This window comes from Pistacia vera, unplaced genomic scaffold (assembly GCF_008641045.1).
Source record: "Pistacia vera cultivar Batoury unplaced genomic scaffold, PisVer_v2 Contig155, whole genome shotgun sequence".
Lineage (NCBI taxonomy): Eukaryota > Viridiplantae > Streptophyta > Magnoliopsida > Sapindales > Anacardiaceae > Pistacia > Pistacia vera.
This window is the reverse complement of record NW_022195630.1, coordinates 679,629-704,993: the sequence shown is the minus strand read 5'-3', so window position 1 is coordinate 704,993 and position 25,365 is coordinate 679,629. Positions and strand designations below refer to the sequence as shown.

At 33.9% G+C, this 25,365-nt stretch overlaps 1 protein-coding gene across 1 annotated transcript; it reads left to right on the top strand.

Annotated features, from left to right (window-relative positions):
• The first annotated feature begins 15,997 nt into the window (after positions 1-15,997).
• On the top strand, positions 15,998-16,528 carry LOC116124703 (cytochrome P450 71D10-like). The gene has a single exon (XM_031410441.1). The coding sequence runs from the start codon at positions 15,998-16,000 to the stop codon at positions 16,526-16,528; it is 531 nt and encodes a 176-aa protein (XP_031266301.1).
• Positions 16,529-25,365: the final 8,837 nt, after the last annotated feature.

Genomic DNA, 25,365 nt, shown 5'->3' with positions numbered 1-25,365 from the left:
TGTGTTGTTAAAGTTGGGTAGAAGTGTGGATAGAATTAGAAGAATTTGAGAGGAATATTTGAAGTATGTTTTCCCTTGCAGGTTGTATGATGTTTTAAAGGAGTTGAACTCCTATTTTGGATGATTAAGAAAGAAGTATAATTAAAGTTAGAATAGAGTTTATGTATGCACACATATTGTTTGATGAAATGTCTAAAAGAAGCATGAGTAGAAGTAGAGAACCTTACTTTATGCAACATAGCATATTTGCATGTCATGAATGCATATAAGAAAGATTTTAGGCATGAGCCATCCATATGCATATGTTTAATTGAGTAATCACATGAGAAAGAAATATGAGAAATGAGAAAGAAACACTCTAAGAATAGAGATAAAGAAAAGAACTAATTCTCTTAGAATAAAGAGAAAGAAAGAAACTAGCACTAGAGAATAAAATGATTATTAAGTGCTACATAAAAGAAAAGAAAATAGGTTGTGCGATGGGGAACTCGTGAGTGTAGAGTTACCCTCATGTAAACCGTTATGAGAAAGAGCGGTCTCCGCCATGAGAGAGCGGAATGCATGTAAACTGTTATGAGAGAGAGCGGTCTCTACCATGAGAAAGCGGAATGCATGTAAACCGCTATGAGAGAGAGCAGTCTCTGTCATGAGAAAGCGGAATGAGAATGAGAAAAAAAAAATAGAAAGAAAAGAAAAGAAAGAAAATGAGATTTTGAATAGAAAGAAAAGAAAAGAAAGAAAATGAGATTTTGAATTAGAAAAATGACAAGAGTACGAAAAGAATTGATGAGTAATGCACGGGGATTATAGAGTAGGAGATTTTACTTACTGGGCATCTTTGTGCTCACTCCGTTGTTTTCTTTGTTGTACAGGACATAGGTGAGGACCTGGTCGGATGGACGTCAGCAAGCGGGGAGACTTGGCTGCATTGTCCACTGTTTTCGTTTTTGAGAGTCTTTTGTACAAATGATGTTGTATTGTGTAAAGAAGGTATTTATTAAGTAAAGAATTTTTTTGGGCCCAACTGTTTTGATAAACATGCTGTCTTTTTATTAATATATATTATGAATATGGTAGTAGAAAGAAGTTGTTACACAAAATAAGGGTACAAGTAATGCGAAATTTGGCTGAGGCACAAAACTTTGCATTAAAGGCTGAATTGTTGTTGCAAGAGAAGTGTGGACCATATTTTTCGCACAAGGATTACAATGGGGAAAATTATAGAACAAATAATGAAAAGAATAAGGCAATTCAAGATATTCCTGCACGCAATGACTAGTTTAGAGATGAAAAAGCGTTGGAAAACAGAAGATAACAGATGTGAAGGAAGGGCAAAAATCTGCAAATCCATATGCTAAACCGATCCCTGGGAAGTACTTTGAATGTAACCAACCTGTTCATAGATTGAGTGACTGTCCTCTCAGAAAAGCAGTCCATGTTGTGGAACAAGAAGAAGAGGATAATGAGGTCTGTTGTGGTCTAGATAGGGATGATGATAAGGGTGAGGATGATGAAGATGATGGCCAAAACTATGTGGTGAGGAGACTGATGTTGACGCCAAAACAGGAGGACAACACCCAGCGACATCAATTATTTCGAACCAAGTGCACTATCACTGACCTTTTATTTGATGTGATTATTGACAATGGTAGTTGTGAAAATATTATTAGCAAAGATGTTGAAAAATTGGGTCTAAAAACTAAGAAGCACCCTAACGCGTACACGATCGGTTGAATTAAGGCAGCAGAGAAAATTCAAGTAACAGATCAATGTAAGGTTCCTTTTTCCATTGGTCAATACAGGGATAGGTTCCTTTTTCCATTGGTCAATACAGGGATGAGGTGCGTTTTGGTGTTATGGATATGGATGCTTGTAACTTATTATTTGGTAGACCATGGCAATTCGATGTGGCAACACAACATGATGGCAGAGACAATACCAATGAGTTGGAAAAAGATGGCATGAGTCCATGTGTAGTTCTTTCGTTATTAATGCCAAAGAAGGATGAGAGTTGGAGGATGTGTGTGGATAACAGGGGCCATCAATAAAATTAATGTAGGGTACAAGTTTCCGATTCCTAGGTTGGATGACATGCTTGATAGGTTACATGGGGCACAGGTGTTTACGAAGATTGATTTGCGAAGTGGATACCACCAGATTCGAATTAGACCTAGGGATGAGTAGAGAACAACTTTTATGACAAAGGAAGGCTTGTATGAGTGGCTTGTGATGCCATTTGGGTTGACGAACGTGCCAAGAAAATTTATGAGAATAATGAATCAAGCATTGAAACCTTTTATTGAAAAGTTTTTAGTTGTTTATTTTGATGATAACTTGATTTATAGTCGAGCAAACAAAGCAAATTCAATACTTGCGTGAGGTACTAACAGTTTTGCAGGAAAACAAGTTGTACATAAACTTGAAGAAGTGCAATTTTATGACAAATAGGCTGTTGTTCCTAGGCTATATATTTGGGGCAACGGTATTCAAGTGGATGAAGATAAGATTCTAGCAATTAGAGAGTGGCCTACCCCAAAAACAGTAAGGGATGTCCAAGTTTCCACGGGTTGGTGACCTTTTATAGGTGTTTAATTAGAAATTTTAGTAGTATTGCAACACCTATTATAGAAATGCTAGAAAGGGAAGTTCCAATGGAGTGAGGAAGCTAAAACTAGTTTTACTGTATTAAAAGAAAACTAAATTATGCACTGCCCTCATTTTACCATTGCCAAATTTTGAGGCCTTGTTTGAAGTTAAGTGTGACACTAGTGATGTGGGAATAGGAGCTATCCTTTCGCAAAATAAAAGACCAATAGCTTATTTCAATGAGAAACTCAGTGATGCGAGGCATAAATGGGCTACATATGATAAGGAGTTTTATTATGTAGTGTGTGCTCTGAAGAATTGGGAGCATTATTTGGCGGGACATGAGTTTGTTCTATACTCTAACCATGAGGCCCTAAAGTATTTAAATAGTCAGAAACGAATTAGTAGAGACATACATGCTAGGTGGACTCAGTTTCTATAGAAATTTCCTTTCAAGCTAAGACATAAAACAAGGATACAGAATAAAGTAGTAGGTACATTGAGTAGACCTACTGATTTGTTGGTGACCATGAGACAGGAAGTTGTGGGGTTTGAGACAGTGAAGGAATTATATGAAACAGATGAAGATTTTCAGAAAATATGGGAACAGTGTGTTACGACTGAACTTGCTGAAGATTTTCACATTCATGACGGGTTTCTCATGCGAGGCAACTAGCATTGCATTCCTAAAATTTCCTTGAGAGAGAAGCTGATTCGAGATTTGCATGGTGGAGGTCTTACTGGTCACTTAGGGCATGATGAAACGCTTGCTATTGTTGGTGATAGATATTATTAGCCACATTTGAGAAGAGACTTAACAAGGTTTGTGTTGCGATGTTACATATGCCAAACTACCAAGGGGTAGTCCCAAAATATTGGTTTGTATACGCCTTTACCTGTTCCATAAAATATTTAAGAGAATTTGTCTATGGATTTTTTGCTTGGATTGCCTCGAACACAAAGGGGTGTAGATTCTATTTTTGCTGTGGTTGACATGTTTTCTAAGATGGCACACTTTATTCCTTGTAAGAAGATGTAAATCCATTACTTCCAATCAAGACAGAAAATTCCTTGGCCATTTTTAGAGAACATTGTGAAAGAAGTTCTATTCGTCTCTGAATTACAGCAACATTGTTCATCCACAAACCGACAGCCAAACTGCAATTGTGAACAGAACTCTTGGCAATTTGATTTGAATTATTTGTGGTGATAAACCAAAACAATGGGATGTAGCTTTAGCACAAGCGAATTTGCCTACAACAATGCTAGTCATAGCACCACAGGGAAGTTTTCCTTTTCTATTGTGTACACCAAACCACCGCAACATGCTCTCAACTTGATCAAGCTGTCAAAAGTTCTTGGTGTCAATACAGTTGCAAAATATGGCTGCTCAGTGGCAACATGTTCAAGCAGAGGTGAAGTAGAAGTTAGAGCAAGCTAATGCTAGGTATAAGAAAGTTGTAGACCAACAATGCAAAAAATAGATTTTTGAAGTTGGTGATCTGGTGCTGGTGTTTCTCTGAAAAGAAATGTTTCCAATGGGAACTTATAATAATCTGTAGCCTAAGAAGTATGGACCTTACCAGATTTCGCAAAAGATCAATGATAATGCCTATGTTGTGGATTTGCCAAACACAATGGGAATTTCTAAAACATTTAACATGGCGAACATTTACCCATTTCACTCTTCTGATGAACCCTTATATCTAGATGGAAACTTAACACAAGATCGAGTTTTTCTCAAGTGGAGAGTACTGACTTAGAACGCTTAGCGAAAGAATTTCTGGTGAGGGCTACATGTCAGAAGCCCAAATGTAAGGCCCAAAAGTCCTAAATGGGCATGTCAACTTAAAATAGTCATAACTTTTGATCTGGGAGGAGTTAAAGAGCTCGTAAGATATCAACAAAAAGCTTGTTTCAAGCCCAAAAATGTAAAAACCAACTTTCGCTAGTTGGAGGTCATTGTCAAGGTCAAGATCCATTGTTTCAGCGTGTTTTGGAGCCATTTTAGTTCTCTGCGTGTTTTTCCTATTTGATTTAGGATTTTCTTGTTTTAATTAATTTGGATTTTATTTCCTTTTCTTATGGGGAGTCTTGTTAGGGTTGATTGTCACCCTTATATAAACTTATTATTTGTTTTGGATATTATTCAATGATTATTCAAACTTGATTTCAAACTTTAAGACCTAAGTTTCTGTGATTAAGACTTGTTTATCGACTCTGAAGGTATAGTTGAGTGATAGCCTTGTTTTTACGCTAACTCGCTTCATCACCATTAGTTACTAATTCCCTATCATTAGTCAATTTCTTTTGGCTGAAAATTCAAAATTGTGAATTATGGCTATTTTGCTTATATTCTAATCAGAGTCGGTCCCTTCATGAATGATATGGCACCTGAGTGGTGTTTTAGGAATTTTTATTTTATTTGTTTTATTATTATTTTTTAATCTAAAGAAAGTGGAAAGAAAAAATTCAAGGTGTGGCTCGGCCCTCGGGTAGGTCGGACATTTATGAAATAGTATTGAAATGTACATGCTTTGTATGGAATACAACTTTATAAATTATAGCATTACTCACTTCGTTGACAGACCACAACAAATACTATATTCAACACTCTCTCTTTCATATGGAGCTCGTCCTCACCTACTTCCCACTCCTTCTAAGCTTTCTTTTCTTTGTTTTCATGGTGTTGAGAATAAAGAAAAGATCTAAAACCAACGATAAAACTTCAAATCTTCCCTTGGGCCATCGAAATTACTTCTTATTGGAAACTTGCACAGCTTATTTCTGCCGGGTCTCTACCTCATCATGGACTAAGAGATTTGGCCAATAAATATGGTCCCCTTATACACCTATAGCTTGGAGAAATTTCCGCTGTAGTTATTTATTCGCTAGAGTTCACCGAACAAGTGTTGAAAACTCATGATGCTATATTTGTCAATAAGGCAAATATGGGCCAAGTCTAAATTCTTAAACACTATCGTTTTCAGACTTCAGAATTAAGATTCCTTTTACTAAAATTGTGTCGTTTTGACTAGTCCCTTTCCTTCTTTTTGTTCTCTTTGTTTCTAGAACTTCAGTTAAACTTCTCTACATATATAAAGAGAATTCAATCGTACTTTGTACACTTAAGTTCAGTAAATGAAAATTTTTTGTGCTCTTTCTTTCTCCCAAATACTCTCTTTAAGCTTTAGTATCTCTATTCTTTAAATTCCACATGGTATCAGAGCTTTGATAAACGTCAATAGCTGAATTCGATCCTTCTAGGTTCATTAACACTGACAAGATGCTGAATAACTTCAGCAATTCCAGCAATGTTGCTTCGCCTATGTTCTCATCCAGCTTACAAGTGATTAAGCCTAAGCTCACTCTTGACAACTATTAGTTTTAGAGGTTGCAAGTCCTGTCTGCTGTGGGTGCTCATGCATTGGAAGACCACTTGATAGGTACAATACCTTGTCCTCCACCACTCATTTTTACCAAGAAAGATAATTCTGCAATTATTGGTGAAACTATGGATAAAGAAAATGTAGTCACAGAGGAAATTAATATAGCTTATTTCATTTGGAAATGTACTGATAAATTCTTGGATAGTTGGCTGTTAGCATCAATTTCAGAGAGTATGTTTGGTCATATCTCTAAATGTCATCATTCAAGTGAAATATGGTTTGCCCTAGAGAATGAAATTGAAATTGATTCTAAGAGCTTTGCACTTAAAGAATTTGTTGCAAAATACTCATAAGAAAGACTTAAGCATAAATATACTTCAAGAAAATGAAGGAGATTGTAGATAGTTTATCTGCTACTAGACAGTCCATATCAGATGAGGATCTTCTCCAGTACGTCTTGGATGGTCTTAGCCTTGACTACGATACGGCTGTTGTGAATTTAACCTCACGTATTCAGTCTAAAGTGGATTCTACCTCCTTGCAAGAAGCAAAGTTTTTGCTGCAAAAATATGAAATAAGGCTAGAAAAATTCATTACCTTGGACTCCCCAAACAGTTTAGCCAACATAGCCACTGCAGCTACTGGAAATCAGTTAACATCATCCGTGAAACATGAACATGCTCCAATGTTTAATGGACCTACCTTGAATGCTTTATAGAGTTTATAGAGTCAATAGCCTCACTCCGCTTATCTTGTTCCAGTAAATTCAGTGCCTCATTTTAGCTCTTATAATGCTCCAATGTAGTTGCCTAATTCTCAAACTGATATGTCCTAGAATGCCTACAGACCTGCAGTGTTTAATAATTCTGGTAGAGGTAGAGGTAGAGGCAAATTCAACAATAGAGGCAGGTTTATATGTTAAGTGTGTGGTAAACCAGGACATACTGCTATCCAATGTTACCATAGATATGACTCAACCTACTTTGGAGTATTTCAATTCGGAATGTTTCCATCTCAGTCACAGTTCAGCAATGATACTATCAAGCTGGAAATTCCCACTTTGCAAGGCCAAGTCCTTACTCATATGCAGGCTCATTATCTCCACAGTCTAATCTTGGTTCTTATAGAAATTCAAGACACTTTGGACAGTTTAATCCTAGTTTTATAGAAGTTCAGGACACTCTGGTCCTATTGGTCTTCTAAGCTAGCAGATGTCATCTGGTCCTATTAGTCTCCCAAGCCAACAGATGTCTTCTAGTTCACAAGCTCACTTTGCCACAATCTAGCAGCCACTATTAGGCTCACAAGCACACTTTGCTATGCAGTCCCAATAGTTTCCTACTATGACTACACAACAATACCCAAATATATCTCAACAACACTTCCCAAACATATCAACTTCCCTTGCAAACTCAGCAACCCCTACTAATCCTATCTGGTATATGGATTCAGGCGCAACAGACCACATTGCATATGATCTAGCTCAGTTGAATGTTAGCAAACCATATGAAGGTACAAATCTATTGCAAGTAGGAAATGGTGAGTTCTTAAACATTTCTCATACTGGTTTTTCTTCATTACCTACTGTCCTACAATCCAAATTTTTATATCTTAAAAATATCATGTGTGTGCCTAAAATCACCAAGAATTTACTAAGCATTTCAAAATTTCCAGAGGATAATAATGTGGCTGTTGAGTTCAATTCTAATTGTTGTGTTGTGAAGGACAAAATTTCCAGGACTGTGTTACTCCAAGGAGATCTTAAACAAGGGCTATATCGGCTAATGATACCTTCTCGTATGTCCATTCAACCCTCACCCTCCTCATAAGTCAAACTCCCAACTTTACGTTTTGGAAATTGTGTAGTGTCTAAATATGTTCAATATTCAGTAGAAAAACCTTTAGGATCAGCAATGTTAGAAAAGTCAAATTTTACAATGTCTGATGTCAATACTACATATAATAATGTTGAATGCTCAAGTAATCAATTCATCACTGTTAATAATGACATTGCTTGTGTTAAATCGTCTTGCAATAAAAATAAAGGTCCAGGTTCAGTTTCAAATGTCTTAGTACCTGATGAAAGTTCTAAGGTTGATACTTCTAATGAATGTCATCAACATGATTTATCTTATGCATATCTTAAGTATAACATTGTGATTAAATTTGCTACTGCTGATAAACAACACTGTATGCATGATTTTTCTAATGCATGTATTAAACATGAATTGTCTGATGAATATGTTCAACATGGTGCTTTGTTAAATTCTGCTGCTGTTATTAAACAAAATAACAAACAACTGTCTTTAGATTGTGCATCCTCTCCTGCTAAAGCACTTGTTGCTACAAACAATAATGCTACCTCATTGATTTGGCATCAAAGACTAGGTCACCCCCATAGTAAGGTTTATAATTAAATCATGCATCATTCACTACAAAAATCGAACTTGCATCCTATTGAATTTTGTGATGCTTATCAATTAGGAAAGATGCATCAAACTAGCTTTCCCAAATCACATTCTAGAGCTAATTTTTCTCTTAAACTCATCCATAGTGACATATGGGGTCCTGCACCTATTTCCTCAACTGAAGGCTTTTGATATTATGTAAAATGTTTAGATGACTTCAGTAGGTATACTTGGCTATTTTCCCTTAGAACTAAGGCTGAGGTTAGATCTATATTCATCAAGTTTCATCATTTAGCTGAAAGAGAATTTGGTTATAAGCTTATGTGTATCCAATCTAATCAAGGAGGTGAGTATAAGGGATTATTGCCATATCTAACAAGTGAGGGAATTCAGTTTAGCTATTCTTATGCCTATGTCCATCAAAAAAATGGAAGGACTGAAAGAAAGCATAGGCATGTTGTAGAAACAGCTTTAACACTGTTAGCCCATGCTTCTATGCCTTTACATTTTTGGTGGCTTGCTTTTGATACTACAATGTACTTAATAAATAGAATGCCTACTGATGTACTGCAACATGAATCTTCTTATCAATTACTGTTTAAATTTCCTCCTGTGTATGTACTACAATAAGTGTCTTAGCTCAGATGGTCGAATCTTTGTCACCCCAAGTGTCAGATTCAATGAGCATGAATTTCCTTTTTCTTTTGGTTTCACCACCGTTAAACCTGTCCAGTCTTCCTCACCTGAGTCCTCTTCCACTTCACCTATATTTTTTCCCTTCATTTCCATCCATAATCCCTCTTGCTCAGCTAGCTCTGATCCTCCTGTAGTAGCCTGTTCTTCAAATGATTCTTCTCAAAAAAGTGGTAAGAATTCACTCTCTTCTTCATCTATTACTCCTGCATCCCATCAATCACCATCATCTTATACACCTCCACCATAAAAAACACTGCCTGGTACTATCACAATAGACCTAACAACTTCACAACTTCATAACTCCCTAATCCTTTACCATATAATTCGACCCCACATAATTTTCACAAACCAGAACCAGCCCTACACATTCTAAAAAAACAAAACTAGCCATACACAATTCCCATAGACTAGAACCATCATGTTCCATTGAAATTGATATGAATCCTTCCAAGTTTGCTACCATTCCAAGCTGTTTAGATGCTCCTACAAACACTCATCCCATGATTACAAGAGCCAAATCTACTGCTCTTCCCAAAACAGCATTACTAGCTGCTACCTCTATAGTGCCTGAACCGAGAATTGTCCAAGAAGCCTCATCTAGCAATGAGTGGAAATTAGCTATGCAAGTAGAATATGATGCTCTAATTGCCAACCATACCTGGAACCTTGTCCCATTCTCCTCGGAAATGAATGTTGTAGGGAATAAGTGGGTCTTTAGGACAAAGTTCAATGCTGATGGGTCCCTCCAAAAGTATAAGGCAAGGCTTGTAGGAAAATGTTATCAGCAAACCCCTAGACTCGATTATTTTGAAACCTTTAGTCCAGTGACCAAACCTTCCACAATATGAATTATCCTTACTTTGGCAGTGACAAACAATTGGGATATCCAGTAGGTGGATGTAAACAATGTTTTCCTCAATGGCACAGTAAATGAAGTGGTTTATATGACTCAACCTTTTGGTTTTGAAGATGCCACACAACCAACTTCAGTTTGCAAGTTAAATAAAGCCCTTTATGGACTTAAGCAGGCTCCAAGGGCCTAGTTTGACAAGCTTAAACAAGCTCTTCTGCAGAAAGGTTTCATTAACTCTATATTAGATTCAAGCTTGTTCATCCTTCATCAAAATGGTCAAGTGGTTTACATTTTAGTTTATGTTGACAACATATTGTTAACTGGTTCAGATATGTTCTATATAAAACATTTAGTGTAGGAGCTTAATGACCAATTTGCACTCAAGACACTTGGTTCAATCAATTTTTTTGGGGCTGGAAGCAACAAGGACAGCCACTGGTTTACATTTGAAACAATCCAAATATGTTATTGATTTGCTTGCTAAGACAAATATGTTAGAAGCCAATGCATGTTCCACTCCTATGGCTACTAGTGCAAGGCTGTTTTCAGGAGATAGTGAATTATTCTCAAATACCAGCCTGTTTAGGACTACTGTAGGAGCTTTACAGTACCTAACTTTAACTAGACCAGATCTAAGCTTTATGGTTAATAAGTTAAGTCAATTCTTACAAGCTCCTACTATTCTTCATTGGCAAGCTTGCAAAAGAGTCCTATGGTATATTTAGGGTACTAAAGATCATGGGTTGAAAATCAATCCTACTGCCTCTCTTCAAATTGAATGTTATGTTGATGCTGATTAGGGAAGTAATATAGAAGATAATAGGTCAACTAGTGGATATTGTGTGTTCCTAGGTCCCAACTTAATCCAATGGAGCTCTTAAAAACAAAAAGTAGTGGCTTTTTCCTCCATTGACGCCGAGTACAGGGCACTCACAAGCACAACCATTGAAATTGCTTGGCTGAATAGTGTGTTTACTGAATTAGGACTATCCTTCACCAAAAATCCAATCATATGGTGTGACAATGTGAGTGCTGAAGCCTTGGCCTCGAATCCTGTCTTCCATGCTCATACAAAGCACATAGAAATTGACACTCACTGTATTGTGAACAAGTATTAGCTCATAAGATTGTTGTTCAGTATGTACCTTCTAAATTGCAAATTGCAGTCATACTCATGAAGGCCCTTCTTGCTGCTCAATTTGAAGAACTAAAGGCAAAGCTGATTGTTACATCCTGCTGCAATGAAAATGTTGATTAACTGATGAGTTTTTACTGTTACTGACATGTTTTTGGTGAAATTTCAGATGTTTAGAGTGCTTCTTATCTTTGGTTGAAATCCTGTGAAGAGCTATGGTATTAGCTACAATGAGGCAATGCATTGTTGTCTAACGTGGTGATTAATTGATGTTGGCACTAAGCTGTTGTTGTCTAATGTGGTGATTAATTGATGTTGGCACTGAGATATTGTATAATGTGGTGATCCATTGATTTTTTTTTTTTTTTTTTTTTTTTTTTGATGTTTTTCAGCTAATAAGTTGCTGATCTGATTTAAATCTCAGATGCACATGAAAAGTTGTGCAAAATTGCTTATTTCGTTTAGTACAGCAGTTCACAGGCAGAGGTCTGCAACAGATAGTAGCTAGGTATTAGCTTGAATTCTTACTAGTTTGAAGAAAGTCACCCATTGCAGCAGATTAAGAAGATTCAGAATAAGAAGATTTTATGTTTCAGCAAATTTAATATTGTCTGCAGATTTAGAGTTACAGAGCAAAAACAAAATTTAAGTCTTGCCTCTCTGTTTTGTAAGTTGAAGCTGCAAGGTTGTTAGCTTGAAGACGGCTGTTAGTTACAAGCTGAATTTGCAAGCTGAAGCTACAAAGTAGTTTAGCTTGAGGGGGGATGCCAGTAAGGCAAATCTGGGCCAAGTCTAAAGTCTTAAACAGTGTCATTTTTAGACTTCAGAATTCAGATTCCTTTTACTAAAACTGTGTCGTTTTGACTAGTCCATTTCCTTCTCTTTGTTCTCTTTGTTTCTTGAACTTTAGCTGAACTTCTCTGCATATATAGTAGGGAGAAGTCAATCGTACTTTTTACACTTAAGTTTAGTAAATGAAAATTTTTCGTGCTCATTCTTTCTCCCAAATACCCTCTTTAAGCTTCAGTATCTCTACTCTCTAAATTCCACAATATTTGCATCGAGGCCTTACACTGAAATAACACAAATCGTATCTTATGATTTTAATGATATGGCCTTTTCGCCCTGTGGTGAATACTAGAGAAAACTAAGAAACATCTGTGCGTTAGAACTTTTAAGCGCAAAACAAGTCCAAAATTTCTGATCTTTAAGAGAAGAAGAGGTGTCTAGTCTTGTCAACTGGATTGCTTCAAAAGCGGGATCAGTGATTAACCTCAGTGATAAGCTTTTCCAATTGTTGTATGCTATCATTTCAAGGGCGGCTTTTGGCAGAAAATGCAGAGATCATGAATTATTAATGTCTGTTATGGAGGAAACTATGAAGTTGTTGGGAGGTTTTGGTGTTGCCAACCTGTTTCCTTCAATTAAATTGCTCCAATCGATCAATGGAAACGGGTCTAAAATGGAGAGGCTGCATCAAGAAACAGACAAAATACTTGAAAATATTATCAAAAAACATAAGATCTCTGACCTGATTGAAGTAAATAAAGATAATTTCAAGGACGTGGTGATCTTCAGTTTCCCTTGACTAGAGAGAACATCAAAGCTGTTATCTTTGTAAGTATTTAAACTTCTTGTACAGTGTTTAAGCACATACTTAAATATAATTAAACAACAATTTTTTTTTTTTATTTCAAAAGGACTTTTTGTAAAAATGATAAATTGCGCATTTTAGCTTTAATTATATATGCTCAATATTATAAGTTATTTTGTCAACTTATGATTTTAGTGGCGTAACACTAGTCATGTTATGAACATTTCACTTTGAATATTGCACAATTATTTTTGTTTAATTTCCAGTGTGACGACCTCATGTTTAAGACATTCTCTTATGCTGGTTATCTCCAGTATCGGGTGAGCACCTCTAAATCAGACTGATCACCTCGTATCTGACAAATAATTTTGAGTAATACGTGTTTTCATAAAAATATAGCGAGCTGTCCTTTTATTTTTTATGTGATTCATAACACCTACCAATTTGTAATGCAATGTGTTGGAAAGTTTTTATTCCTTTGGATAGGTAGCATCTAGAATAAAAGAATATGCTCTTTTTATCTCATCTTAGATTGTAGCCACATGTCCCTTGCATCCTCTATAAAATAGACCATCTCTTCCACATTTCTTAAGCGTGATATTTACTTGGAAATATGTACTGAAATTCTCTGAATTTTTCTTTGCTTTTATTAGGTTTCTATGCTTAGGTAAAATTTATAAATACCTTCACTCAAGTACCCAAAATATGTCCTTGCTTTCTATGTGTTGTTCGTAGCTAATGTGAGAAGCTTGTTGAGCTTCTTCGACCGAAGTGTGCCTTCATTCTGATCCTTGAGAGGAGCTCAAGATCAACCAATTGTTTAGGTGTTTTTGTAGTTAGCTATGGTTGCACATTGTTTAACCAAAGGGTAGAGATTGAAGCGTTGCAAAACAAGGGGATTTTGGCAACTGAGGCTTAATCTCCAACTTTGTAATTAAACTGTAAAGTAAACTTAGTGGATTAGTTTCATTCTGGACTTGGTTCCATGGATGTAGGCATTTTTCCGAACCATGTAAAAATCATGTGTATTTTACTTTATGTTGATGTTTAATGGACTCTTAAAATCAACGTAGCAACCCATTCTGCTTAAGTTTTAAATCACTTGATAAATTTACAACTTTCAAACATAAAAAAATAAAATAACAAATAATATCTCGATAATTACTTTAAAATATAGCATTTAAAAGTTTAAAGTTACGTGAAACCATGGTAAGAGCCCAAATTGTTTTGCAATCCCATGATACGAGTCTCTGTTCTTGCCTTGTCCTTACTATTTTTTATTTTTGTCTTCCATTTAACTAATTTGCTCGTCAACTTTTTAATCCAGTGGTGTTGTTTATGTCTTCACTAAATCACTTTCTAAATCCTAATAATAATTAATATTTTAAGTTCTGACACAATTTTATCACTCATGGTTTTCCTTTGACTCACTAAACTTCAACAAGCTTCAACTAAAATCGCAATATTCCAATCTTTTTAACACTAAGGGTGTGTTTAGTTGGGGGGTAATCCTCAATTAATGTGGTAATGTAATCTTATATTTCTTGATTATCACGTTTGATTGTCAAATAATAATAGATTCTGATAATCTTTCAAAACCAATAATAATTATTGTTGGTAAAATATGAGGTAATTTGATTACCTCCATTTTGTGTATTTTAAGATGACTTGGTAATCTTAATTTTGTTACTATTTTACTCTTTATTACTAAAATTTTAGGACACTAATATCCTTGTTATCTAGACAATTTACAATTCATTTATAGACAATTTTAACCTCATATTTCAGATTTTTAACATAGAACTACCGTTGTACTTCAACCAAATTATCCAAGACCACAGCCACCCCCAACCACCCAAGAATGCCATCAGTCGTCGGCACAGCCAGATCTGGCCGTTTTCGGCCTTACCGATGCACGGCCGGTTAGATCCGTCTGGTCGTGCTCCATTATGGCGACTGTCGGTAACGAACGGCGGTAGTGGCTGTTTGTCGGCAATGGCTTGGGGTGGGTGGCAGTGATTTTGTTATAAATTAAAGTTTTATATAGCTAGGGTGTTTTAGCAAAATTATGTAGGGGATTCAAAAATGGATTCAAAAAATAATATTATATTAATATTTAAAAAGAAGGATAATTTAGTCATCTATATAACATACCCACTAATTTATCCTTTCAACTAAACATATCAATATAACATACCCACCAATTTATTCCAACCTAACCAAACACTCTTTCCTAAACATTCCCAATAATCTTCAAGGTAATTTATCTTTCTATTAATATAACATACTCAATAATACAATACTTTTTGAACCAAATGCACCCTAATTGTTATTATTTGTCTTCATCATAAGTATAGGTGATAGGCACACAGTGAAATATCAGAATTATGACTTTTGGGTGCATCCAAACACAGATTTTTTTTATAGATTACATGAAATATTTTAGGGTTCATCCATATCATTTACAAAATCATTTTTAAAGAGCTTGCTACAAAATTAAAGAAGAAATTGAATTTTGTTTATGTTTCACAAAATTTTGGTGAGAATTTATTAGAAGTAAAATTTGAAAAGCAATATTACAAAAAGAGAAATAATCAAAATGTTTTTGGTATTCTTAGTTAGCATGAATGGAAGAATGACTCGTACATTTTTAAATCTTTTTTTTTATTTATTTTTTTTTTTTTTATGAAACACTAAAGACATGTTAATTAAATTTTTTTTGAGTCTAATACTTTAAAAATGAAATTTTTGTTATTTCAATATAACAGTTAATGCAGTTTTCAATGTTCTTAAATTTAGAATACGAAAATGATTGGTATAGATTATCAACAATATTTTCAAGACTATGTTATGTTAACTGGTAGAAAAGACAAAAATAACATAAAATTTCCTTAACCTACTTACTAATAAATAATTAGATTTCAATATATTTGAGAGTTTCATGTTTCTATATTGATTTATGCATGTATCAATTAATTTTGTGATATTGACTGGTTTTGTTTGTAGTATGAATTTTCAATCTATCCTTATTTATACTATTTTAATTTACTCCCACTTGATTATAATACTAATAATATTAAAAAAAAAAAAATCACAATTTAATTATATATAGTTTATAAGGTTTTGGTGTGACCAAGCTTATATAACATGCAATTATTGATGATATTTTATAAATCTAATGAGGAAACAAAAAAAACCAGGGCCTGGGGTGTCCCCCTTTCCGGGATATATTATGATTTTAACTTCTTTTCCGGGATGTTTTTGCTGCTGGTGGTGATGCAGCTTCAACAGTAATGGAGTGGACAATGTCTGAGATGATAAAAAAATCCGAGATTGATGAAGAGGGCGCAGGATGAGGTGAGGGAAGTCTTTAATAGAAGAGGGAAAGTTCATGAAGCAGGCATCGAAGAAATGAAATTCTTGAAGCTAGTAATAAAAGAGACTCTGAGATTGCATCCTGCCGGTCCTTTGTTACTTTCAAGAGAAAATGGAGAGAGATGTGAAATTAATGGATTCAACATACCTGCCAAAACTAAAGTCATCGTTAACGCCTGGGCGATGTCAAGGGATCCAAAATATTGGGCTGAACCCGAAAGCTTCAAACCAGAGAGATTCCTTAATAGTTCTATTGACTTCATGGGAAGTAATTTTAATTACCTGCCATTTGGTGCTGGTAGGAGGACTTGCCCAGGATCTTTCTACGGTCTGGCCAATGTTGAGATTGTGCTTGCGATGTTGCTCTACCATTTTGATTGGAAACTTCCTAATAGAATGAAGAAAGAAGATTTAGACATGACCGAGGTATTTGGTTTGGCACTTAGAAGAAAAAATAATCTGTGTTTGATTCCCATTCCTTATCATCCATAGCCATAAATATAAGCAATAAATGGCTGTGTGTTAATGATAATCTATTCGACCGATCCAAAAAGACTACGGCCTGCGTGTGTACATGTTATTTTTATTTTTATTTTTTTCATATTATGATGTCTGAATGTGATTTGATATAAATTCATGTTTCGGACATTTTAAATATCTGTATTTTGACTGGATTGTGTGGCTTTTTCAAATAAGTTTATCACCATTGTAAAAGCTATATATATAATGAATAAAATCTTGGAGTGGTTTCTCTAAATGTTATTTTCAAAAATACTAATTACATATATTATAGTAACGGTAATATAATTGATATGCCGAACGAAAATTAACAATATCAAAAGAATTAATGCCACTTATTGAAATTGCAATTGTAGACATTATTATTTAGAACTGAATGTTGGCTATAAGAATGTCACGCTTTCTACATTAAATAATTAAAATTACATGTAAAACATTTTTATGGTCGAAGTCGGAAGTGATCAGAAAATTTCTCGGTGCTAAAAATTTCAATATAGTCACATTTCATCCAATTACAATTCCCTTTATAATTAAAACCTAAGTTAAAACAATTTGGTCTCTATAGAAAAAGGAAAAAAGAGAGAAACTGAGTTTTTTTTTCCTTAAAAGAGCTCACAATCCAATGGTGAATCTTCCTCCACTTTAAATTAAATCTCACTATGTTGTTGATGATGATCTAAGTTACACATTGAACGATTTGGATCATCATTTGCTTTTTTGTTTTGTTTCGTTAGTGGGAGTACCCAAATTTTGTAAACACAGTGTTTTAAAATTCGGACCAGACCGAACTAGCCGGTTCGAATGATCCGACCGTCGACTAATCGTCGATTCAGCCGCAAGTCAGAGAAACAATGGCTAAAGTGGCCTTTTCACCACCGACCAGGTAATTACACACAACAATAATCAAAATAACAACCAGTAGGAAGCTGCAATAAGTGGAGAAAAGGTTGCGAGCTACACCAAATCGGCGCAAAATCACCACTTCCGCGGAAAACAAGCAAGGGGCGACAAACGACGATCGACGAGTAGCCACAATTCGAGATGTTAGGGGTTTAGATAAGGAGGAGATGGTGATGCTAATGATGGTGTCAAGTGGGATTTTGGGTGTCAAAAATTACCAGAATCTGGCTGGAAAACAGGCAATCCCGTGAACACTAAAAACCAACAGTAGCCAACGATTGGCAAGTGTAGTTAGGTGGAAATGATAGGGGGTTTGGTGTGGAGGGGACGGAGACGGGGATGGGGATGGGGACGGGGATGCTGATGGTGGTGTAGGGGGGTCCAACGATGCCAAAATAAAGTCGGATCGAGCTTGAAACGATTGTCACACAGGTAGAAGTGGAGGAGGTTTAGGGAATTAGCGTTCACTTAAGGAAAAATCGGGTTATATAAAGCAAGGCTAAATCTACAATTATCTTAAATTTTAAGGATATTTTTGTAAAATATTTCATGCTAACATCACACCAATTGGACCGTCCGACCTGGGACCGAACCCTTGACCAGGTCAAGGCCTGGGTCAGGTAATAAAACTTTAAGTATACAATCAACAAATTCTTCAGGGAAGAAGTTGTTGATTTTATACTAATTTTCTTTAGGAAAGAACGTTATTGCAACTTATTATTTGATTTGTGAAAGTTTTTATGTGAGTGGTATATCGTCACCTCGTAATTTTTTCCTCTGCCTTGATAGGTTTTCTACGTTCAAAAATTTGTGCCTTGATTTGGTTGTGGTTGCTTTGTTTCATTTTCTTCTTTGTTTGAGGATATATTACTTGGTTTCGCTTGCCTAAACAATTACAGGATCAAGCATAGATAATAAAACACTGAATTAACAGATTTAGGGTTTTAGGAATACCTATTTGAGCCATAATGTGTACGAGATTTGTTGAATCCTTGACTGGTTTTTTAAAACATTCATGCTTCTAGGGTTAAAATGGTAGGGAAATGGTGTAAAATGGTGTTGACATGAATTAAGGTTCACATGGCATGAAATTAAAACAAGTTGGATGGAAATTGATACCTTATGAAGCTTTCAATCCTTGAAGCTTTGATTGGAGATGAAAGGTCTTCAAAATTGATGAAGATTCCTCAAAGTTAGTCCACCACCAAGCATAAACACTACAAGGGAAAAGGGCTTTCTTGACGGGTACAATGACAGTTGTAGCCCATGTCAAGAAAGGCTCATGACAGTTTTTGAATTGTCAAGGACCTCTTGACAGATTCTTGACAGTTCGATAATTGTCAAGGATTTAGCAAGACTTGAACCAAACTGTCAAGGATTTAGCCGAATTTTCAATTTTTTTTTTTTTAAAGATTTTAGCCAAATTGTTGACAGTTTTCACACTGTCAAGATTTCGTTTGTTAATTTTTTTTAAATTAATGAATTTTTTTTATTATTACGTATTAAATTATAGAATAGTCGAATGAAATGCTTCATAATATTATGACCATTCAACAATGTATAATGAGAAATCAAACAATTGATCGAATAATACATATATTATTGTTGCTCTGAGTAAACAAAATTGAGCAATAATACATAAATTTTACAATATTGCATAAACAATAATGAAACGTTTGATACATAGTTTTTGCCCTCATTGGCCTCCGACATCACTGAAACAACAATATATAACTAAAGAAAGTTTGTTACGTACATCGCCCATTCAGCTCTGACTTCATCGACCTCTGCATTTTTGTATATTTCTTTCCCTGTGAACTATAAAAGTAAACACAATAAGACTATTCAACAAATAAATATCAACTATATCTTATTATTCAAAACGAACCAAAAAACAAAACAAAAAAAAAAAAAAAGCAAAAAAAGACTTACATTGTTTTTCAATAATGAAAACCCATTCTCTGCTATATCTCTACTATATCTCATAATATAAAACCCACATTCAACGCATCCCGATTGAATGGATCCCTACACAAAATTAATTCGAAAGTAAGCATTAATATTCAAAAGGTAAAACGATATTATAACTGAAAATTAATTGCTATTGATAATAACAATTCTACACACCAACACTTTTTGCCACGAGATTTAGCCCTTTTTTTGGACACCTTCTGAGTATAATGGATTAAGATACCACTGTGAAAGTTAAAACAACTTCTGAAATTAACACAGAGTATTTGCTATTATATAGAGCTTAAAAAATGACATAAGTAGAAATACTAACTTTTGCACTACTTCCTGTAAATCCTGCCCAATATTTCCCCTCAAGGAATCAAGATAGTACACAGTTAAAGTCTTCATGTCAATAGCAACAAGAACCCAATGAAACCTATAAACAAAATTGCATAAGTACCCAACACAACAACCACAAAGAAGCAATAGAATAATCACCAAGAAAGAGTTTAACAGCCCAAAACAAAAATGAAATAAGATTTCAACATGAAGACAGTATATTATATTCAGATTCACACTCAAAATTCATGTTTGGGGATATGATCCTATGGACTGAAATCAACCAATGAATACGACACAATTTAGCAATAGATGCACTCTCAATAATGTTTCAATCCTAATATCTCAGAATAATCAAATATAATCACAAACATCATGGATGATCAAAAGTTAACTAAAATTGATGAAGCCATATTTATGTAGATTTTTCACTAAGAAAGCAAACCAAAAAGCAGATTCTTCACATGCAAATATATGCAGGGGCCAGCAACTACATAACTATCCCTTCAAACACAACTACTGCTTGAATGTTTAAACACTCAATATCCCCTCAAACACAACAACTAATTACCATTCCACACTTGATTCTTCACATGCAAATAACATCTAACCACCCTCCACTGCAAATTCTTCACACGCGAATAACACATAACCACTCCTCCACTAACAATTATACACAACAAAAGGAAAGTAACAGACTATAGTCCTAGCAATTCCTTCCACTAACCACTTGATTCTTCACATGCAAATAACACCTAAGCACCCTCCACTAACATTGTTTTTAAATCTTAAAAACAGATTATTCAAACAAGATTAAAAGTAAGGAAATCAATGAATTACTAACCTTGGGTTGTATGGCACTATAATTAAATTCTCATTCTTCACACTTGCCAACCAAAGATCATAGTCCAACAACATCCATAATGGAAAAACGCAGCATGGAGAGACCGTATCAATCCAACCTAACACAAAAACTAAATTCCCTAAAATTAAAGCTTAACCAGAACATTTTACTCTTCACAAAGAAATCACACCTTAACCACACATGAAAAGATAATCAGCATTTATTAATTGTTATCAGGGTAAATTACTAGCTCTCATAACTCTAATGGCATACTCACAGTTTTGGATCAACTAGAACATGTTATTTCACTCACTTTTGGTTAACAATTATAACATCTCTTTACGCGTAGACACCAAATCAGTATCTCAAAAGGATTAATATAATGTCACATTATATCAACAAGGAGTTGTGAACCATAGGAAGCGTTAGCAACATTCAATATGCCATAAATGTCAATGTCCTCTACACATTAGACAACAAAGCAACAATGAAAGCAAAATGAGAGCTTCTCTTAATGATTCACAACAAATGCTAAGGTTTTTCAAAGAAACTGCAATAAATTTAATTTTCAAGTAGAGGAAGTACCACATCTTTTAATGGATGAAAAAAAAAAAAAAAAAAAAACAATAGTGAGACCTTGAATGCTTCTAGAAAATAAATGTTCATGAAATTTTAACCAAGAAGGATCTTATAAAATAGCACTATATATATACATATCATAAGCCACCAGCCAAATAATATTTTAGAAAGCCAGTCACCAGAACACCCCATTTTAGAAGTAAATACTAGTTTTATGTACATATAACAGTTTGGAGGGGGAAAAAAAAGAGTGAAGGCAACTTGCCTATTCTTTGCTACTACATATTATTCCTTTATTCTTTAGCAGAAAGTGCATGACTTATGGACAAGCACATGAAATGACAAGTTTACAGTTTTTTTATAAATAAAAATTACCAGGAAATGTTGCACTTGTTATACAGAACAAGGTATAGCTACTTGATGTTTAGTTTTGCAAGGAAGAAAGCGTTGTTGAATTGCCTTCCAATCTGAATTATATTCCATCATCCCCAGTGCCAACAATCTGTATTAAATTTCAATATAAACAAGAAATTAGAAGAAACTGGTTTAGTGAAGAAGTCAGTAAGTCACCAAAGAAAAGGCAAAGAAGCATGAAACTCACTCATCCTCTACATCAGTAAAAAGCACCCGATTTGCAATGGCCATAGGGGGTGGTTTGTGTGGAAATAATGATGGATTAAAAAGAGGAAAACATCTCAGCACTAACTTGGAAATTTCCTTAGGGACTAAAGCAACTGATTGTTTTTTTGTACTTTCAACAAGTGCAGCTGCCAGTGACTTCTTTGGTGGTTGCTCACTGGGAGAAGATGGTACTGTGTTGGTAGATGAGGGAATTTTTTCTTTTGAAGCTTCAGCATTAGCTTGAACAAATGATGTAAAAGGAAAAGGGAACAGAGGTTCTCTTTCAAAGCAAGTATCAGACTAAATTCCACACAATGTTTTCAATACTCTTGGATGGCTATCAGAAAAATAATTAATTAATGATAACAATTTCAAAAGTGAACCCCGACAAAAAGAAAATCATTGCAAAATCATGAAGAATAAATTTGATACTGTTTTTGAGGTGTAAACGAAGGCCCGTTAGGCTGCTATCAGTATAAACCACAAACACCCAAGCAAAGACTCTGTCCAGCGCATATTCAAAGACACAAAAAGATTTCTCACAATGTGACATTATGTTTACATTAAATCAAAAGACAACAGCAAGGCATGCATTATTCTCACCCAAAACTAGTGAAGGCACAAAAAGATTTTAGAAAGAAAATAACAATCTCACCGGTGATGGTTTGCGGCGGTGAAGGTGGCAAAGTGAGGACTTCACTAATTGTTGCTACTACTGGGAACTGCATAAACAATCAATGGAAAAGATTTCGGCGACTCAAAGGAAGAGATTTTGGCGACTCAAAGGAAGAGATTTCGGTCATTTAGTGGAAGAAACTTGAGCAATTTAGTGGAGGAGATTTAGGGTTTACGGGCTCTGATTAGTTTATTAGAGGAGATTTGGGTGGAAGACACTTCGGTTTTTGGCGGCAGTTTTCTTGCCGTGTTTTTGACTTCGTAGAATTTTGGGGGAAAATGGGTTTTGAGTGTTGACAATGACAGGAAGGGACTTGTGTGTTTTGGTTTGGGCAGAAAATTTTGCCTTAGCAAATTATAAGGTGGGAAGCCTTGGAGCCAAATTTGAGACTTTTTTTTTTTTTTTAACTTAATCCTTGACAATTAAGCACTGTCTAGGATTAAGACTATAACAGTCAAGGAATTAAATTGCACCTCTTAATTTTTACATGATCCTTGACAGTTAATAACAGTTAAGAATTAGCTAAAACAGTCAAGTATTGTCTCAAATCCTTGACAGTTAAAAAACAACCAAGAAGTTGTCAAGGAAAATATTTCTTGACCGTTTTTTAAAATAGTCAAGAAAGGCCTTTTTCCTTGTAGTGAAAGAAGAGAGAAAACGTTTTTGGCTTGAAGAAGATGAGATGAGATAATGCAAAATTAGGGTTAAATGGACTATAAGTGCATTTATATATTGGGAACATTTTTATAATTTTGAAATTCTTCTCAAGTCCTTAAAATAATTTGAATCAATTGATCTTATTGATGTTACCAATTGATGTCTTATGGAAATTTGTGATGAAATTGGAAGGGAAGAAGCAAGGACCAAATGAAATAATAAGTTGAGGTATATGCACTTTTAAATTAATGTTTTATATGATTAAGTTTTTTGAAAATTAAATAGTAAACAATTATGTTTGCTCTTAACACTAGATTGTCATAATCAAAGTTCAATAAATATACATATAATATTTTATTACCTTGGTTGCTTTAGTCCCAAATTAGTCCTGCATCAAAAGTCATATACTTTAGAAAGGAATTATATTAAAACAACCACATTCAGACACGCATTTTGAAAGCCTTTATGTATTTTACTTGTGTTAAAGTTGTGATTGAGCTCTAAATTTGTGTAGAATTTTTTTGATGGATTTGGTTACCGTAAAATCTTTTGATTAAATTGGATATAAGTGGATCGTTAAATTCCCGAAGTTTTTTGCTTTCTTCACATTGAAGAGGTTTTTCTACGTAAAACTTTTCTTGTATTTTCTTGTGAATTGAATGTTACTTTCAACACATTTACCCAAGGTTTTGCTTCTCATGGACTTATTCAAGTACTTGAGTTATGCATATATATAATTTTGATAAATAATGAGATTATTTATTTATATATCAGGTGGTATTTATGTGTATTTTTTTAATGTATTATCTTATAAATTTAACAAATTATTAATTCATCACATTGGTCTAAGTTAGGATCAACCAAAAATATTATTTAATCGAAATTATTAATTTATCGAGGTTTAATTGCATATCTATTATTCTCACATTTAAGATGTTCACTCGGTATTACAAGTACAAACGATGGTTAAATACACAGCCTAACTGCTATAAAATAAATATTGATGAAGATGAATGCACAATATTCACATGATAAAGTTACACATACATATTAGACGATATGATGTGCATAAAGAGGATCTTTGCTTAAAGATACCCTCTCCAATCATTGTCAGTAGTTTCCTTATTAATTAAAAAACACCTATTTTCGTTATTTTACACATACTAAATTTATTCTCCCAAAAGAAAATTGCTTTTTAAAATTTACTAAAATAAACACATTGTAAACTTAATTAAAAGTATGGGTGAGTGGTTTCGGGTATCCTGTATTTTTTGAGAGAATCAAAACCCGAACCTCACAGTGCAAATTCTTAAATTCAAGGAACCGGAACCTAAAATGCAGGTTCCGGCTCCTTTCCCGGGTATCCTATAAAAAATCAATTACCCCCTATTAGTTTAAAAAATGATAAAAATACCTTAAAAGTTCACAAATACACCCCTAACAAATTTTGATTACTCATTCATTTGTGTCTAATGTAACTCATAAATCCTCTAATCTCTAGGCAACACTTGAATTCAATCAATTCACATAAAATTTTTCAATCAAAACCAAGACACAAACAATTATTCATCTGTAAATTGTTAATTTAATGTTATAAATTGTTAATGTTTATAATGTAATATAATAATATTGTAATTAATTAAGTAATTATTTAATTATAATGTAATGTTATAATTAATTAAGTAATAATACTATACATGTAAAATATAATTTTATAATTAATTAAATTTCTAATTATTTAATTAAATATTGTACTAATGTTATAATTAATTAAGTAATCATACTATAAATTTATAATGTAATGTTGCAATTAATTAGATTTTTTAACCATTTAATTAAGTAATGTACTAATGACTAATGTAGTAAATTAATAATGTTTATAACATAATGTTATAAATTTATAATTAATTAAGTAATCATTTAACTATGTAATGCTATAATTAATTAAGTGATCATAATCTAATATAATGTAATAATGTTATAATTAATTACGTAATAATTTAACTAAGTAATCATTTTTTTATTATGAAATGTTACAATTAATTAAGTAATTGTACTATAAATTTATAATGTAATATTATAATTAATTAAATTTATAATCATTTAATTAAATATTGTGCTAATGTTTTTGTAGTAAATTAGCAATTACTAATGTTTATAATATAATGTCATAATCAATTAAATAATTATTTAATTATGTAATGTTATAATTAATTATGTGATCATACTATAATGTAATGT

Bases quoted from the DNA above. Each gene is read 5' to 3' on its own strand.
- LOC116124703 (XM_031410441.1), top strand. From the start codon at position 15,998: ATGAAGAGGGCGCAGGATGAGGTGAGGGAAGTCTTTAATAGAAGAGGG.